A 17013-nucleotide genomic window follows, 5' to 3' on the forward strand; every position below is an offset into this window, starting at 1 on the left:
ACGCAAACGTCACAGCAACGTTGGCAGAACGTTGGTAGTTTTGAATGAACTACAATTCCCACAAGCATAGCGGGCTGGGGACGTCACCCGTTGCGCACAGGCGCGCACTTATTGACCTAAATCTAATTTTTTGACAGAAGTACATCTCTTATAATAGTCTTTGCATATGATTACTCATAAAAGATGATAATTTTTGCGGATAACTACTAGATTAATATAATTAATCATTTTCATTTTATTTAGTTTTACATCCTTTTTCAGTGTTCTTTGTGAAATATAAATTTGAAAATGTAAAATTATATATATATGTATATAAATAATAAATTAATCATGTAAATATCAATATCAATAAAAATAAAAATGTAAAAAGATTAATAGCCTACATTAAAACCGCTGTAGATTAAATTAATATTTTTGATTTGTATTAAAAATTAAAGGCAGCTCTTTCTTTATCTTACACTGAGATCCATGTTTTTATTTCACTGTTTTAAAAATTGATCAAGGAGCTGTAGCCTAATAGGCTATATTTTTAAGATGTATTTGGCTATATTATATATTATATATTTATACAAAATTTAATTGATTCATTTATTGATAAGTCATTTAAATTATATTATTTTGTCTTACTATTTTTGTCTTACATTGTTGTTTAGTCTTATGATTGTGTTGGTTCAAGGAAAAATGTGTATTCCTGAGTAAAAGATAAGAGAATGTCTCCATTTCAAGGTTGTGAAGCAGTAATTTTCCATTGCTATGGCTTGTGATATAATAATAACACTTGGATTTGTGTTGGTCAGACCAATTCTGAGCATTGAAACATACACAAGATTATATATAAACTCAGCTTTTCTATTATTATTATTATTAATATACTTCATCTCCTGCTTCTGCTCTTCTCTGGCTTTACTCTGGCTTTACTTTGCTGAGCTGTTCTGTTATAGATAAAATGAATATTTTCTGACAGGATCTAATATTTGCTAATATTACACTGGCATGGAGGCATGATCTAACAAAATTTGCCTCAAATCTGATATCACCAGGTTTGTGTAAGGGTTAAGGGCTATGTTTGAGGTTTAGGAAATATTATCATAAGTAAAGAAATTGCAGTTATGCCTTTTTACAGTGAAGGCAACGTGTTTTTACACATGCCGTTATTGGCTGAAAAGACAACAAGTGACGAAAAATTTTTTACCTCAGCAAATATCATTTTTATTATGCTCAAGTAGCAAAAATGTAATCTGATATACAACTGAAACACCTGAACAAAATATTTTAGTACATAAAGCCAACTACCATTCTTTTTATGACTCCCGAAATGCAGAAGACATCAGTTACTTTGAATGAAATGTCTACTTTATGCTTTCATTGGAGAATCAAAAGCCCAGCAGTTTTCCACTGAAAAAAAAGAAGAAAAAAACAAAGAAAACATGCAATAATCTAAGAGGTCTAATACCACTGCTGTCCGTCCAGTGCTCAACAATGTGTAATAGTAATGAACATAAATAACTCCTTATATTAAAATATCCCATGCGATTTAGCAAACCTAGGGTGTTTAATCAAACCCTCAACACAACAACAAAAATAAAATAAACAAATAAAGGACCCAAGCATTGTACAGTATCTACTGTATGAAAATATAGTCAACGGATATACAGGCAAAGACAAAAATATGAAGACATTTTCATGTATGTATAATTATGTACATCAGCAATGCATCACCCTGTAAAAGTCAAATTTTTTATTCAAATATGCCTGAATCTATGAAGAAATATCAGCAGACAAGAAAGGAAATCTGAGGGAAACTTGTCTAATTGTGGGCTAATTGGTTGTGCATGCCCTCAATATTATTATTGTTATATTTGTGCATACAAATGAACAGCAGCGCTTTGATTTCCAGATGTGATGATGACCAAATATAATTTATCAGTATGTTAAAATCACTGAATATGTAAATTATTATGGCTGATTTTGCAACCATAAACATAGGAGTTAATGTCCCACAATCTGTAAGCAGCAGCATTCATAGATTTTGGAGCATTTTGTAGAGAAACCAATTTAGTTGCATCTCAAAGTCTCTTTTTACTATCCTTAATATTGAGCATAGAGTGCACAAACTCTATTAAAGCTTACCGAAATATTATATATATATATATATATATATATATATATATATATATATATATATATATATGCGATTCAAAGAATATGATGTGTCGTGTTTAGGATTTACAAGAAAAAATGCAAACAGTAATTAATTAATCTAAACATTATTGCATTTCATGAACAAAACTTTCATTAAACCCTGCTTTCCTGATGTCTTTCTTATAATACCCTGCTTTACAAAGAAGAAATTATAGACTAACAATCTTTAGCATCCAAACACAGCTTGCACGCTCTACTTGGATTACACCTAGCTTATATATATCAGGAATATCACATTGCTTAAACCCTAGACCTGCTGTTGCATTTTTGGAAAGTAAACTAGGCCTCAATGTCTACTATGAGTTATACAGAAAACCAAATGTTCATATTTGATAATATATTCTGTCAAACTAGGGAAAAGGTTTTTTTTTTTTCTCTTTAAAAAGAATGCCCTACAAAGTTTGACCTTTGAGTTTAAACATGCTAAAAGCACTCTTTGACAGTAAGCTGACAAATTAGTTTTGTGATCTAAAGAATATGCAGATTCACTTGAAGCACACTCTACAGACTTTTAAAAGCAGAAAACATTTCTAAACATTTTGCGTTACAAAATACAAAGTTACTTTTGTGATATAAAATACTTTGCCGCAATACTCTTCCAGATATGTTTCTACGTCATCTAAATTCTATTCTTAAAATATGACAAACAATTAGACACCCAGTATCAACCAGTGCATAAAACACAACATTTCCCTGCAATGTGCCTTCAGTCGAGAAAACCTGCATGAAGTTGCTAAGTTAGACTAAAACAGTCCATAGAATCGCTACTTTGTCAGCTCACTGAAAACCTCTGTTAGGAGAAAAAGTCCACACATCCACATATTGTGCCACAGTTAAAAGCTTACCGCTGTGATTCATCATGGCAGTGCCTTTTTCAAATCCACAGAACCAGAGGCATACAAAACAAAGTATTTAAATAGTCCTTCTGAAAGAAGGGCAAGAAATGAGCCCCAGACACATCAGCATAAAGAACTCCTGAAAAATCCAATATTGTTAACTGCATCCTTGGAAATGAATTCTGATCCTTGTTCTGCTGAGAGGATTTCTTCCAAATATCCTGGATAACTCTAAGATTAGAGAAGCATGCTAAGAGACAAATGACTTGACTTCTTCTAGAGCATACGGATTGACTTTGAAACGGTCAACGTTAGCTTCATTTTACCAGGACACGTTCCTGCTAATCAGCTTCGTAGGTTTGTGGCTCACTCACTCCATTCACTCTCAAAAGGGAATGGACCGGTCTTAAATGTCAAAACAGTTAAGTATAAAATATATATATTTATCTATATATTTTCCCTTAGTTGACAGCCAAAGTTTTGAGTGTTCAAAAAATCTTTACAGTTACCTCTGTCATGTCACACCGATATCAAATAGTAGAAACGGTTTTACGCATCAAGTCAAAGGTGCATCTAACAGGGTGCATAATATTCAGAGATGAAGAAGGAGGAATCCAGTAGAAAAGGCTGACACATAAGTCTGAAAGACAAAACTGCGCAGCCTGGCTGAAACTCCAGAACGGTCTCTTCTTTGGGACAGCTGTGGGTTGGTTTTGTTTCAGTACGTCATAGGAAAGTAATGTGCATAAATAGCTTTCAATAAATTAATAAATAAACCTTTCTCTGTTTCAGTATATACAGAGTGTTAAAGACAAAAGAAAAATTGAGAAACATCTATAGAAACCCATATATCACACAAGAATATTGTCTCACTAAACATAAATATGTTGGTCGTAGCGTTCCAACATGTGTTTCCACACAGGTGCAAACAAATGCCCGCTGTTTATCTCTTTTTTTGAGTAAAATTTGATCTTAAAATTTTCGGTTTTATTACCTCCTCTGCACCGTAAACATATTCTCATCTGAAAAATGTAGACACGAATGACCCTGACGTCCTGATCGTTCTTGTAATATGAAGGTGACGACTAGGTAATGCCCAAATTAAAAAGAGGACTGAATACAAGTATTTCCTAGAGGTCACCAGTACCTTTCAGCAAAATAACGAACCCTCATAAATCTCAATTTTTACCGACATTGATAAGTCCAGCCTCTTCTTCAGTAAATTAGCAGCTAATAAAACAAATACCATCATAAAATACATTTACATCATATTCTTTTTATATGTAATATGCAAAATATTTTGAAAAACAACAACAAAAGTATTCACATCAAACCAGGCAGTAGTCTTCATTTCCCACGTTCCTGTGCCGTTAGAACAGTCTATATATCAGTCAACAGGACCATTCTTTACACACATCCTCTCTCTCCACTTGTAACACCACAGATCCAGACTCCGTCAATATTGCACCCATTGGAAAGAAAAATAGAGGATCGATAAAGGATCAGCTAGATCAATAAATAAATATTCCTTCAGAACGAGAGCCGGTCTGCCTCTGATTCGAGGACTTGTGCCATTGTCCTCACAAGGTCAAGGAGGGAGCGCCGGGACAAAGAACTGTCTCATTCCTCGCGGCAGGTGGGCAGATTGACGAAGGTGAATATGTTAAACTCTATGAGGATGGAGAAACACAGGAAGACAGCGTACATCAGCAAACAAATGAAGCCCAAGCGCTTGTCCAGCTTCCACTTGTTCAAATGCACACCGAGAACCTGAGAGGGAAAGTAAGGGTAGATGGTGAGAGGTGGATTCATAGGACATTTGTTTATAATACTTTTTTTTTTTTTTAAATACTCCCACATACCGTGAGAAACACAGATGCTAGAAGCAGCCCGACTGAGAAAATCAGGCCTTTACTGTTCAGGTGAATCTGAAAAGAAATGCAGGAAAAGTATGTTAGACCTTGTAGTTGTAGAACATATCTAATGTATAGATAAATACTACCCCAAATTAAGCAAAGTAAGCAAGTGAATTGGTAATAGGTCAACGTATCAAGTTTGGTTATAAAAGGAGAATATCAGTCTTGGCAAGCAAAGCTGGATCGTGGCTCATCACTTTGTGCCAAATTTCGTTAGAGAAGTGTCAAACAACTAAAAAATAAAATTTTGCAATCCAGAGAAATCACAGTACCTGAAGGGCAAGGCAGCAAACTTTAGTTGAATGTGCTTGACCTTTGAGCCCTCATTGTATAAGAAACCTTAAAGCTGCAGTGTTAAATATAGCCACATGGGCTCAGGAGTACTTTAGAAAACCACTGTCATTTACCACAGTCTGCTACTGCATCAAGAAATGCAACGTGAATATCTGTTTCTCTAGGTGAAAGCTATACATCAATTCTATGCTTTGATGCTGCCGAGTCCTCTTAATAAGAATAATAAGAATAATCTCTATTACAACATTTTCCACTTACTGTTGAGCCATAGTCGATGGCCAAAGTCTGGAGGGCCCAGGGCAGACCAAGCCCAATCAGGATATCAAACACATTACTACCAATGGAGTTAGACACAGCCATGTCACCCATTCCTGAAAAAGACAGAGAGACAGTTAAAATAAAACTAAAATTGAATCTAAGAGTACTTTCGATTCTGCTTGTGTCTAAAATGAGGAACTCTCCACTGACTCAGGCCTTTAAAAAAAAATCAATGCTACGTGAGAGAACAGAACAAAACATGGTGTGGCGTTCCCTATTGCAAAAACTTCAAAACCCAAAATGCTCTTTGACTGTGGTGCAGTGTTGCCAGATCTGCGAAACAAAATCAGCCCAATTTCTTTTGAAAACTAGTCCAAAACTAGCCCAGTTGCTTTTTAACTGTGGTTTCTGTCAGAATCCCATCCATTGACATAGCATTCCAGGAGGGGTGGAGGAAGATAGCTTTAACCCATTGACTAAAAAACAACCCACGGCAACAGTATAAGACTGGCACAATTCTACAGGAACACTGCTGACTTGGCAACACTGTTTTGGAGCTGGCCTTCTGTCAATCTGACTGTCTGTGAATGGGGAATGAAGAATGCAAAAAAAAAAAAAAAAAATGGTTGATCCCTCAACACAAAACACAAAATTATGCATTTTGGGCTTAAAAGTATGCTTTTGCTGTAAAATAAATGTGATATCTGTGTGTAGGTAACATGGATAAAGTGTAGTGTTCTTTTACATATGTGACCCTGGACCACAAAACCAGTCTTAAGTCGCTGGGGTATATTTGGTGCAATAGCCAAAAATACATTGTATGGGTAAAAATTATTGATTTTTCTTTAAATTAGGATAATAAGTAAAGATCATGTTCTATAAAGATATTTTGTAAATTTCCTACAGTATATATATCAAAACTAATTTTTTTATTTGTAATATGCATTGCTAATAAATCATTTGGACATCTTTAAAGTTTTTTTGCACCCTCAGATTCTTTATTTTCAAATGATTGTATCTTGGCCAAATATGTCCTATCAAACTATACATCAATGGGAAGCTTATTTATTCAGCTTTCAGATGATGTATAGTTTTGCAAAAGTGGACCCTTATGACTGGTTATGTGATCCAGGGTCACATATAGTACCGACATTGTAACAGTAGAAATAGAACTTATCTTTTAACAATCTCCTCCTTTGGGAAATTGGGAAATTATAATAAATAATAATGTTAGAGCATGAAGAAATATTAATTTGTTCCTACCTTGCCGTGCGACAATTAAACTGGCCAAACAGTCAGGAACGCTGGTCCCAGCAGCCAAGAAAGTGATGCCCATGATGACATCAGGGATGCCCATAGTGTAACCGATCACTGTGACCTGCCACGAGAGAGTCAACAGGTCATTTCAAGCAATTGAGAATTTCAAAAGTTAGTATGTGTCAGACAAGTCTTACCATCCAAACCATGATGTAAGAGAAGAAAGCAATCCAGAGGGTGGAGGAGATGAACGAGACCATATACCAGCGCTCCCAGCGAGCCGTGGAACAGTTGGGCACGGTAAGGAACAGCAGCAGACTCAGTGGCCAGGCCAGCAGCCACTTTAGCTTATTAAAGCCCCCACCTGCACAAGATCAGGACATCATTTGATTAATTAGTCTTTAAACAGACACTTTCATTCAAAGCTGCTTACAGTGCACCTACTGTCAGGAACACTTCCTGCTTATTGACAACCAGAATTCAACCTAAAATTATTCACAATGTTTTAATCAATCATCTGTAATAAATGTACCGGGGCAGCGGTATGGTACATAGGGTCCTTCGTTTTCATCTTCTTCCTCTTCCTCCTCATCGTTCTCATTGTTTTCATTGTCCTCGTTCTCATTTTCGGTGTCAGTGCCGGCTTCAGCTCCTCCCCTGTCGTCATCATGGTGACCTGTCTTTCGCCCGTTCAGGCCTCGGTCTGTTCCTGCCAGCCCATTCTCCACCCCATGCTTTCCTGGGATCTTTACAGTCACCTCTGAATCCCCGTTACTAAAACGACTGTTGATCAGACGCTGCCTCTGTAGAAACACACGAACACACATTAGTCTGAGCTAACAAACTGAATAATAAACCTTTCACTCTGTAATACAGATGATGTATATACTTTTAAATCTCTGTAAGATTTAAATATTTATATCCCATATTGTGACTTAATTTCTTATTTTAACCTTATCTCACTATTACCATTTTCTTTATTTTAGATTCTTTCTGTTAAACTAAAATGTATTACTGTTTCCAAATATTAAGAAGCACAACTGTTTTCAACATTGATTATAAGATATGTTTCATATGAGAATGATTTCTGAAGTATCACGTGACAGTGTTATTTTGAATGTACCTTTTTAGTTTTTTATGAATATTATGTAATAGTTTCTATTTTTTTATATTCTGTTTCCATTTCAATTTTGTATAAAGTTTTAGTGATTTTGTTTTTGCCATTTATATATATATATATATATATATATATATATATATATATATATATATATATATATATATATATATACAGGTAAGGAACTTTTTTATGGTTTTAGTTTTAGTTGCAATTTTAGTTTAAGTTAGCGATAATAAATTTTTAATTTTTTTTGCTTTGCCAACACAGTAATCAATTAATTTTTTTAGAGTATATTCATATAAAAAAAAACAGTTAATTTAGCTAAAATTGCAATACAAAATATATTTAATAATAATTCATTATAGATTTCTAAAAAAAAAAAAAAAAAAAAAAAACACCTACAAAATCTATCAGATGTAGCTGTAGTTTTGTTTTTTGTGCTTGTGTGACTGACCTCTGTAATAAGCATTCTGGAGGCCATGGTGAGGCGTGTGCGAGGGGAGAAGTGGCTGGTGATCATGATTCTCATTCCAGCCTCAGAGAAGGACAGCTGATGAGGGTATGCAGACAAGAGTTCATCCACCATCAGCACTGATGGCTTCCTGTGGAAATTTGCTAAGAGGGGCAGAACAACAAGCAGAAATTTAGATGGGCACCAAGCAGTTGCACACACTTATAAAAACAGGACTGCATGTATTACCTTTCTTAAGAAGCACGACAGTGGCATCGCACCCATCGTCGATGTCTGTGTTACTGGCTGTGCCATTACCCAGATTTGTTGAGTTCTTTTTCCGCCGCTCGATGTAATTAACCACCCGTGAGTTAAATCTGATTAACACCAAGGAATGAGAATTAATAAAATCAGCAGTGATGCAATTTACTGATGTGGAGTAGATACGAATAGCAATGAATCTATGTAATTATGAAAACATTTCATAGCGACAGAACAGAGAACTTACTTCATTAATATAATGTAAAACATGTACAGTACTATTAGGATGAGTGACTCCCACCTGAGAAGAGAAAAAATTGAGTAAATCATTAAATAAATAAAAAAAGGGAACAGTTGTAAAATGAAAAAATATGAGGGTGGTCTGGTGTAACAGCAGCTTTAATCTTACCATGTCACCTTCTCATCATAGATGAACTTGAAAAAAAAAAAAAAAGTTAAATGTAACAGACAAATCAGAATGACAAAGTCACATTTCTTCAAATAGTTCTAAAATGTCACACTTTACCACCAGAGGGCAGGATTACCTTACTGTAAACATGGGCCCTGAGGATTTAATGAGTAATCTAATGGAGTGATATAATATAATATAATATTACATTGTCAGCATAATTCCAGTGAAACATTTAGCATGAAGTTTCTGTTTATTTTTAGGATAAAAAAAGGAAAAGACATATCACCCCTTCCATAAAAGAGATGAAGTTTACCTGCAACACTATAAACTTTTACAATACAGTTTGTTCTTTAAGTGAATCCAATTTTTAGTAAGGTTCTGTGGGTAACGTCTCAGATACTCTGTGTCCTGTGTACTAATAATCAGTGTTTGTTGTTCCTCTGTGCTGGGAACACATGCAGAGTGTGGGCAAATAAGAGGCCTGTGCTGCAGGCCACGGGCCCCACGGGAGAGCCACTCGCTTCTCCTCTCCTGCTGCGCAAGGAGGCCCATACGCATCATGGGAGCATGAAAAAACACTTAGAGTTCTACTCACCACGATCAGAGTGGTCACTGAGATAGTGTAATATGTCGAGTCTCTCATTAACGTCCAACATGAGAGCCGTACTGCCTGCATCAACAAGAGAGAGGACGGATGAGAGAGAGAGAGAGACACAAGCACACTTAGACTCAAAGGGAGGGGGCCAGTGGAATTGAGAAAGTGTCAAAGCAGTAAAACTGTGTAATTTATTCGATTTACTTTCACCAGTCACCTTGAACAAGTGTTTTTTTTTTTTTTTTTTTTTGTTGTGGTGACAGAAATCAGCTAATGAAATATAATTTTAAACCTAAAATGTTGCTACCATATTTTTGGCTAAAGTTCTGACAACCACAACTGCTGGTTATTTACTGTAAATTTGACATATTTTATTTATTTATTTATTTTTCAGTGTAGAGCAAGTTTTGTAGAAAAAAAACTGCAGAAAAAAACATAACAAGAAATAAAGAAAAAAAAAAAAGAAAAGAAAAAAGAAACGGTATCTTTAATAATGATATTGCACAATATCTGTACAGTATATTAAGGAGTTTAGTTCAAAAAGTCTCTATTCACCACAATAAATAAATTGCATGCTTCTTTTATTCATTGACTCAGTTGAAAACCCTGGTATTAAAGGATTTTAAAATGTGCTTGTCATGCCTCTTATATAATGTGTAATCTGTGACTATTTCCCTTTTTTTTCTGGAAATTTGGGCTGGGCTTGCAAACTTTAGAATTCTGTATTAAAGTGTGTGAATTGGAAGCGAGATAAGGAAATGAATAAAGTAAAAACCATATATGGATTTGACATCCTGTAACGAATCCAGCTGATTGAACCGTGTGAAATAATCCATATTGTATGTGTGTCATGTTGTGTAGGGCGATCCTTCCATAAAAAGCATTGATCTACGTCAGAGCACCGGAAGTAATGCGCCATCGTTGACGCTAGCACAGCTTAACTTACACCACAGGTGACACTCTTTGCTTTGTGTTTCCGTGGCAACTAGAAGCTCCATTGTTGCAGATGTGTTTTTTTCCCCCCTTGACACTGATGGACTCCAAGTGTAAGTGTCTTGTGGCCTTGTGCCATTTTAGGAAAGGTTTACTGACATCACAAATATAAGATTCTAATTTTGTAAAAGTGCCCAAAAATGCCCAAACACAAAACCATTGTATATGACATGTATTTGCATAAATATAAACCACACACAGACACACACACACACACACACACACACACACACACACAAACACACATATATAATAGAAATAGAAATAAAAAATGCGTGTGTGCACGTGTATAAGAAAATTTCTTAAAAAAAAAAACTAATAATACAAAAAAATAAATAAACTACAGGTATAAAATAAATAAAGAATAATATTGTCATATAAATGATACATATTCACACACACAGCAATGAGATTATTTATCATAAAGACACCAATGTTCAAATTTCCAAAATAAATTACCTGTCATTTAACTGATCATTTGAATTAATGTCATTTGTCTCAATTTGTAATGGAGAAGGGCATAAACCAATTGTGTGTATGTGTGTATATGTGAGACACAATACTTTTCTGAGGTCTATCAGACTACCCAGAATGCCTCTATTCCACTGCCAGTTGGTGACTAGAGAATGTCTGGGAGAGGAAAAAAAACTATTAAGCAGTTTCCCATGCTTTTACAAAGACAGAATAACCTCATATCCTCTTTTCTTTAACATAGTAAGGGTCTCAGGAGGTTAAACCGAAGGAGCTTGAAGGACTGAATGAAGTGGAAAGCAAAGACGACGGATGGAAAACAGAAAAAAAAGCAGTTCCACAGCTAACATGGCTGACCTCATCAGCTACTCTTCAGTGACCCCTGAGAATAGTCTGCTCACTTCTTACTGTCATTCTGCTGAGTAATGGAAGGGGATGCACAGGTCACCTCCTTCATCTCTAAAGTCATCCTCTCACAGATGCTGAGAATTCATAATGCTGGCTCAGTACATTTGTGTCAAGTGTCTAAAGAAAAATAATGTCTTACTGGCGATCCGTAGAGACTGTAGCAAATGAGGATGTCAACAGTGCTTTGAATATAACTATAGCGTTCTTCCACTATGGGTTCAAAAGATAAATTAACACTTAAGAAAACTACAAAACACCCAATTTATATAACTGAACCAAAAAGATACTGTAGCAACAAACACTAGCATTTAACAAAATATTTCGCTACACATAAGACGGCCCATGGACTTCTATGCTGAAACCAAAGTGAATCTGTGAATTAGTTGGCTGGATCAATTCACTAAAATGCTACATTTGAGAAAGAAATAACACAGTTTTTTATTTGAACTAGTTTTTAACATTACCTAAAAACATCTTTTGGGTGTGTTAATGTGCAAAGCAATGAGCACCTGAGCAGTAAAGATCCCACACACTCCGATGATGCAGAGGATATTGAAGACAGCAGAACCCACGATTGTGCCCACTCCCACATCTCCTTTAGTGATAAATACACCTGCACAGAGAAGACAGGGTGGCTTAGAAAGGGCAAGAGAAGGTCCATGTTCAAATATGAGGGGAATTGTTTTCCGAAAGCACGCTGTGTTCAGAGATGTTTACCTATGACTGAGGTGAAGAGTTCAGGAGCTGAACTTCCTGCTGCCATGAACGTGGCTCCTGCTACATCCTCACTGAGATGGAGGCGCTGCACACATTTACACACAGACAGAGAGAGAGACATCAAAGATGAAGTGAAAAAATTGCACCAGACAAAAATAATGCGTAATCTTGAGTTTCCTGAACTCTCCTCCCGTCTGATAATTAAAAACATATAGAAATATTATTACAATATAACTTAGATTGGGACAAATTAGAATTTTTTTTTAGGACAACTATAGCTTATTTGTATTTATAAAAACTCAAAATAGCTTTACATCTTTAAACTAGCTTAGACTGTGACAGGATAAAGTATTAAATAAATAGTTACATATTTTACCTTCAAACTTGCTTTAAAGGGGGGGTGAAATGCTATTTCATGCATACTGAGTTTTTTACACTGTTAAAGAGTTGGATTCCCATGCTAAACATGGACAAAGTTTCAAAAATTAAGTTGTACATTTGAAGGAGTATTTCTGTTCCAAAAATACTCCTTCCGGTTTGTCACAAGTTTCGGAAAGTTTTTTTCGAGTATGGCTCTGTGTGACATTAGATGGAGTGGAATTTCCTTATATGGGTCCTACAGGCACGTCTGCCGGAAGAGTGCGCGCTCCCGTATAGCAGAGCAGAGAGAGGCTGAGCACAGACAATCACTGATCAGAGCGAGAGCGTCGCGAATTGTCACAAAAGAAGTGTGTTTTTGGTTGCCAGGGCAAGACAACCCTGCACAGATTACCAAAGAAAAAACAGCATTAAGGGACCAGTGGATGGAGTTTATTTTTACAGAGCATGAATGGAGTTGTGCAAGTGTTTGTATTTGTTCCCTGCATTTCGAAGATGCTTGTTTTACAAACAAGGCCCAGTTTGACGACGGATTTGCGTATCGTTTATTTCTTAAGGATGATGCAATCCCAACGAAAAAGGGTCACGATCGTGTGTTGGAACCGCATGCGGTGAGTAAAACTGCTTCAAATATCTCTGCCTCCTTGTTAGTGCGTCCGCCTCCCATCGGAGACCTGGGTTCGAGCCCCGCTCGGAGTGAGTCGTTGCTGCTGCTGCTCTCGTTCAGTTTCAGCCTCGGGATCTGATTCTGGATCATAAATAAACGGCTGAATCTGACTGTTAGCCATGGTTTGTTTTGGATGATGGTTTTTTTCCTCAAGGTAATGTCAGCTTCCAAACGCTCTCTACGCAAAAGCCTACTGGCGCTCGTGATTCTTTAGCTCCGCCCACACGTCACGCCTCCAGTCGGTTGTGTTTGTCCGGGAAAAAACGGTACAGACTATCTTTCTCTTATGAATATAATAAAACGAAAGACTTTTTGGAGTTATGAAGGATGCAGTACTACTCTATAGGTAGATATTGAGTGAAAACGAGCATTTCACCCCCCCCTTTAAATAATTTAGCATATGCAGAACATTTGCTAGGACATAATAACTGTCTTACCTCACAGATCTTCTCCAGAGAGGGCACAAAGTAGTCATCACACACCAGTGCCAGTGCGTAAAACATATACATGGCCTTTAGAGAGAGAGAGGAAGAGTAAACACAAAATTAATTGAACTTAACCTTGCTTAAAGTTCCCGCTTTAATCCTTATGAATATTTCTGTCATCATTTATTAAATCATTCAAGTCATTCCAAACCTGTATGCATTTTAACTAGCATGAAAATAATAATAATAATAAAAATAAATAAATAAATAAATAAATAAATAAATAAATAAATAAATAAATAAATAAATAAATACTATGGGAGTCAATAGGGACATGTTTGGTTACCAACATTTTTCTAAATCTTCTTTTGTGTTCAGCAGCAGCAGAAGGTTTGGAATAACTGAAGGGTAAGTATATAATGACAGTTATTCTTTTAAATTATGGCTTTCAAAATGGTCAAAATGGTTAAGAGCCACTGCATTATTTAGAAAAGAGCAGCCAGGATATTTTATTTAAAACTTCACCTTTAGAAATGAAATATGAGGGTGAGAAAATCATGACAGAATTTTCATAGCCAAATTTTATAGCCAGAGTGGTCCATTGTGGAAATACCATCTTAAATTAGATTGTGACACGTGATGAAGCTTCTGTAACTTCACATTACATAAGAAGTTAAAAAAAAACTGACTCTAGAAGCCACTGCAGGGAGCGCATGAAATTTGTGCAAAGCGAAATTCTTCCATGCGGGCATATTTGAGTGCACGAGTGTCAACACCATTAAATTCTCAGAGCAATCTGCCCTCCAGTGGGACGGCCGTCCACTGGGACTATTCAGACCTTTTCTTAGACAGTGTCCCGACGACAGAAAGGTCCTGATGGAAGCTGGTGCCCTTTACAGAGTGAGGGGTGGTGGGGGCTGGGGGGTTCAAAGTTTATTTGTCTCATACTCAATAGGGATGGAACTGATTTTATTTTTTTTTTCACAATCTGACATGTTTTACATAAAAGAGCTGTGTGTGTGGATTAGTTGCTCCAACATCTGCTCAGGCCAGATGGGTGTGAATCGCAGATGTCATGGTCCTTTGACATGCAACACACACATATGCATGTGAACTTATGCATGTACATACTAAAAAAGTACATAAACACTGCTAACAACAATTAATAAACAAAGAAAATTAAATAAAACAAAAACAAAATAAATAAATAAAAGTGTTGTCAATTAAATATAACATTTGAAAAAAATATTCTAAATGAGTATGAATTCATATGGAACTTGCAAATACATACACATGGATGCAAGCCCACACTGTCCTTTCAAAGCCAGCTCCGATTCACTGTTGGGATCCGTTTGCCAACTGTTTCCCGCCAAGATTTTACCAATCAGCGCATCTAATTCTGCCGCCACACTGCCATGCTTGCATTGTGTGCCCATTATGTAATCTCTGCCCACTCCACTCTCATTCCCTCCCCTTCCTTTTATCCTTGACCTTCTGACAAGGCAGAGCTGGGCTACTGAAGCCCCAAAAGATAAATAAAACATTTAAACAGCTGGAGGGAGTCTTAGAGGGTTTTCGCTGAAGCTTTTACCATCCACTCACTCTCTGCTTACATGGGCATCTACCTAAACATCGCACAACAATGGCAGTGTCAAACCAACCCTACAGGGGATTTCAGCAGGAACACACAGTACTGCATCAGTACCTGCTTCACATGGCATGCTTCACTTAAAAGTGTGCTCAGACATGGCACAGGAAAGCCTGTTTCTCTGTGAACGCTTATGATAATGGGGGTGAACAGAGTCTATTTCATTAGGTCCAACTGCACTGGATTTATTAAGAGATCATTCATGTTCCAGGTTCAATATAAATTCAAGTTTTATCAACATCCATTGTGGGTGGCATGATGTCAGTTACCACATAAAACTATTTTCTTATCTCTCAGTTCTTAAAAACAACAACAACAACAAAGCTAATTTCTAAGTGACATCATAATTGGTTTAGGAAATGTGTATGTCTATGTGTTTTTGTTTGTTTGTTTTAGGCCATAAAGTAGAGCAGGTAGAGCATTTTTAGTGAATCATACTTCACTGAAAAATGATTCAATCAAGTCGTGACTCAAAAAGGCTCTGGACAGCCACCCAGCTTACACTGCTTCCAACTTCTAGTCTTATTTCACTTTGGCTCCATTTGAAACCTCTAGAGAACACTCAGCTCAATCCATGAAAGAACAGAAACTATAGGAAATAGTGTTGGCAGAGGGAACTCTATTGTGTATTATTGTAAACAAATGATTGTGTCATCTGCAATAGACCGCCAGAGACTATAAACTCCAGTCTCGCTCTCTATATGCACAATCGCTGTAGTAAACAGTTATTCAGGTAAGATGTGTCAAGATCTGTACAGGTTTCATCATGTTAGACTGTAGGTCATTTATAAAGAACATGCATCTGAACAAGAAAACACTGATGCCATTAATGGAAGTAACTGGAAATGATAAAAGTAGGAAGAAAATTATCAAACAAATTAGCTTTTTTTCACTACACTTCATCAGAGTAAATTCTAACTTACAAAATGAGAAAAATTCATTACCAAAGCTACTCCATATAAAAATATTAAAAGGTATTATTATTGATCGTAAGATATATAGTATATAAAATGTGTAATGTATACTATTTTTTCATATTATATACATTTATTAAATAATTAATTTAATCAGTATTTATAAATGCATATCAAAATATACAAATATTTTTCAAGTCTTTTTTCCCCCAGATCATCAGAAATAACATTTTAGATTCCACATAGAAAAGAAAAAAAGAAAATCAGTATTATCATATCTTTGCATACTTTCATTAAACAAACACATAATCACTATTGGTGCATTTTGTCACACACATCGGTTGAGTTAAATTTAACTTTACTGGTTAATGTGGCATAGACATCCTGATTGGTCAAAAAGCTATATAATTTAATCTGAACAAAGCCTTCTCTCCATTCAAGTGAGGTAATATAACCTGAATATTAACATGATCAATTCATTCATGTGTACCAATGAGCAAGTCACTTGGAAAATCCTTTGTAGCCACTGTTACAAATAATTCAGATGAAACCAGACACTGCTCTGATGCTTGAATGGAACACACAGCCTTGTGACTTCAAGTGTTTGTGTAATTTCAAATACTGTGTTAAATGTTGAAAAGGAAAAGCAGATGGTAGAGATACTTACACACAGAACATGCAAGGCTACAGCCCCATCCATTCGCTCCTGATTGGTGAAGATATCATCAGGGAACTCATGTACACCTGCAGAAAGCACACACAAACATTTGGCTATGTGAATAATCCACAT

General features: G+C 36.0%; 1 protein-coding gene across 1 annotated transcript; it reads right to left on the reverse strand.

Moving 5' to 3' along the window:
• Positions 1 to 2577: 2577 nt before the first annotated feature.
• On the reverse strand, positions 2578 to 17013 carry LOC113057481 (sodium/potassium/calcium exchanger 3-like). The gene is made up of 15 exons (XM_026224909.1): positions 16891 to 17013; positions 13674 to 13748; positions 12192 to 12276; positions 11984 to 12087; positions 9603 to 9677; positions 9005 to 9030; positions 8843 to 8896; positions 8584 to 8711; positions 8338 to 8498; positions 7296 to 7566; positions 6961 to 7127; positions 6770 to 6884; positions 5507 to 5619; positions 4901 to 4966; positions 2578 to 4808 (listed from the first exon to the last, which is right to left on the reverse strand). Exons 1-15 carry the CDS (start codon positions 17011 to 17013, stop codon positions 4659 to 4661), a joined length of 1713 nt encoding a protein of 570 aa, XP_026080694.1. The 3' UTR covers positions 2578 to 4658.

Source organism: Carassius auratus, chromosome 38 (assembly GCF_003368295.1).
Source record: "Carassius auratus strain Wakin chromosome 38, ASM336829v1, whole genome shotgun sequence".
NCBI lineage: Eukaryota > Metazoa > Chordata > Actinopteri > Cypriniformes > Cyprinidae > Carassius > Carassius auratus.

Excerpts from the sequence above, each read along its gene's own strand:
- LOC113057481 (XM_026224909.1), bottom strand. The coding sequence starts at position 17,013 with ATGTGGATTATTCACATAGCCAAATGTTTGTGTGTGCTTTCTGCAGGT. Across the intron at positions 7,567-8,337 it reads CCAGAATGCTTATTACAGAG|AGGCAGCGTCTGATCAACAG; the intron begins GTCAGTCACACA and ends GTGTTTCTACAG. Across the intron at positions 5,620-6,769 it reads TTTAATTGTCGCACGGCAAG|GAATGGGTGACATGGCTGTG; the intron begins GTAGGAACAAAT and ends TGTCTTTTTCAG.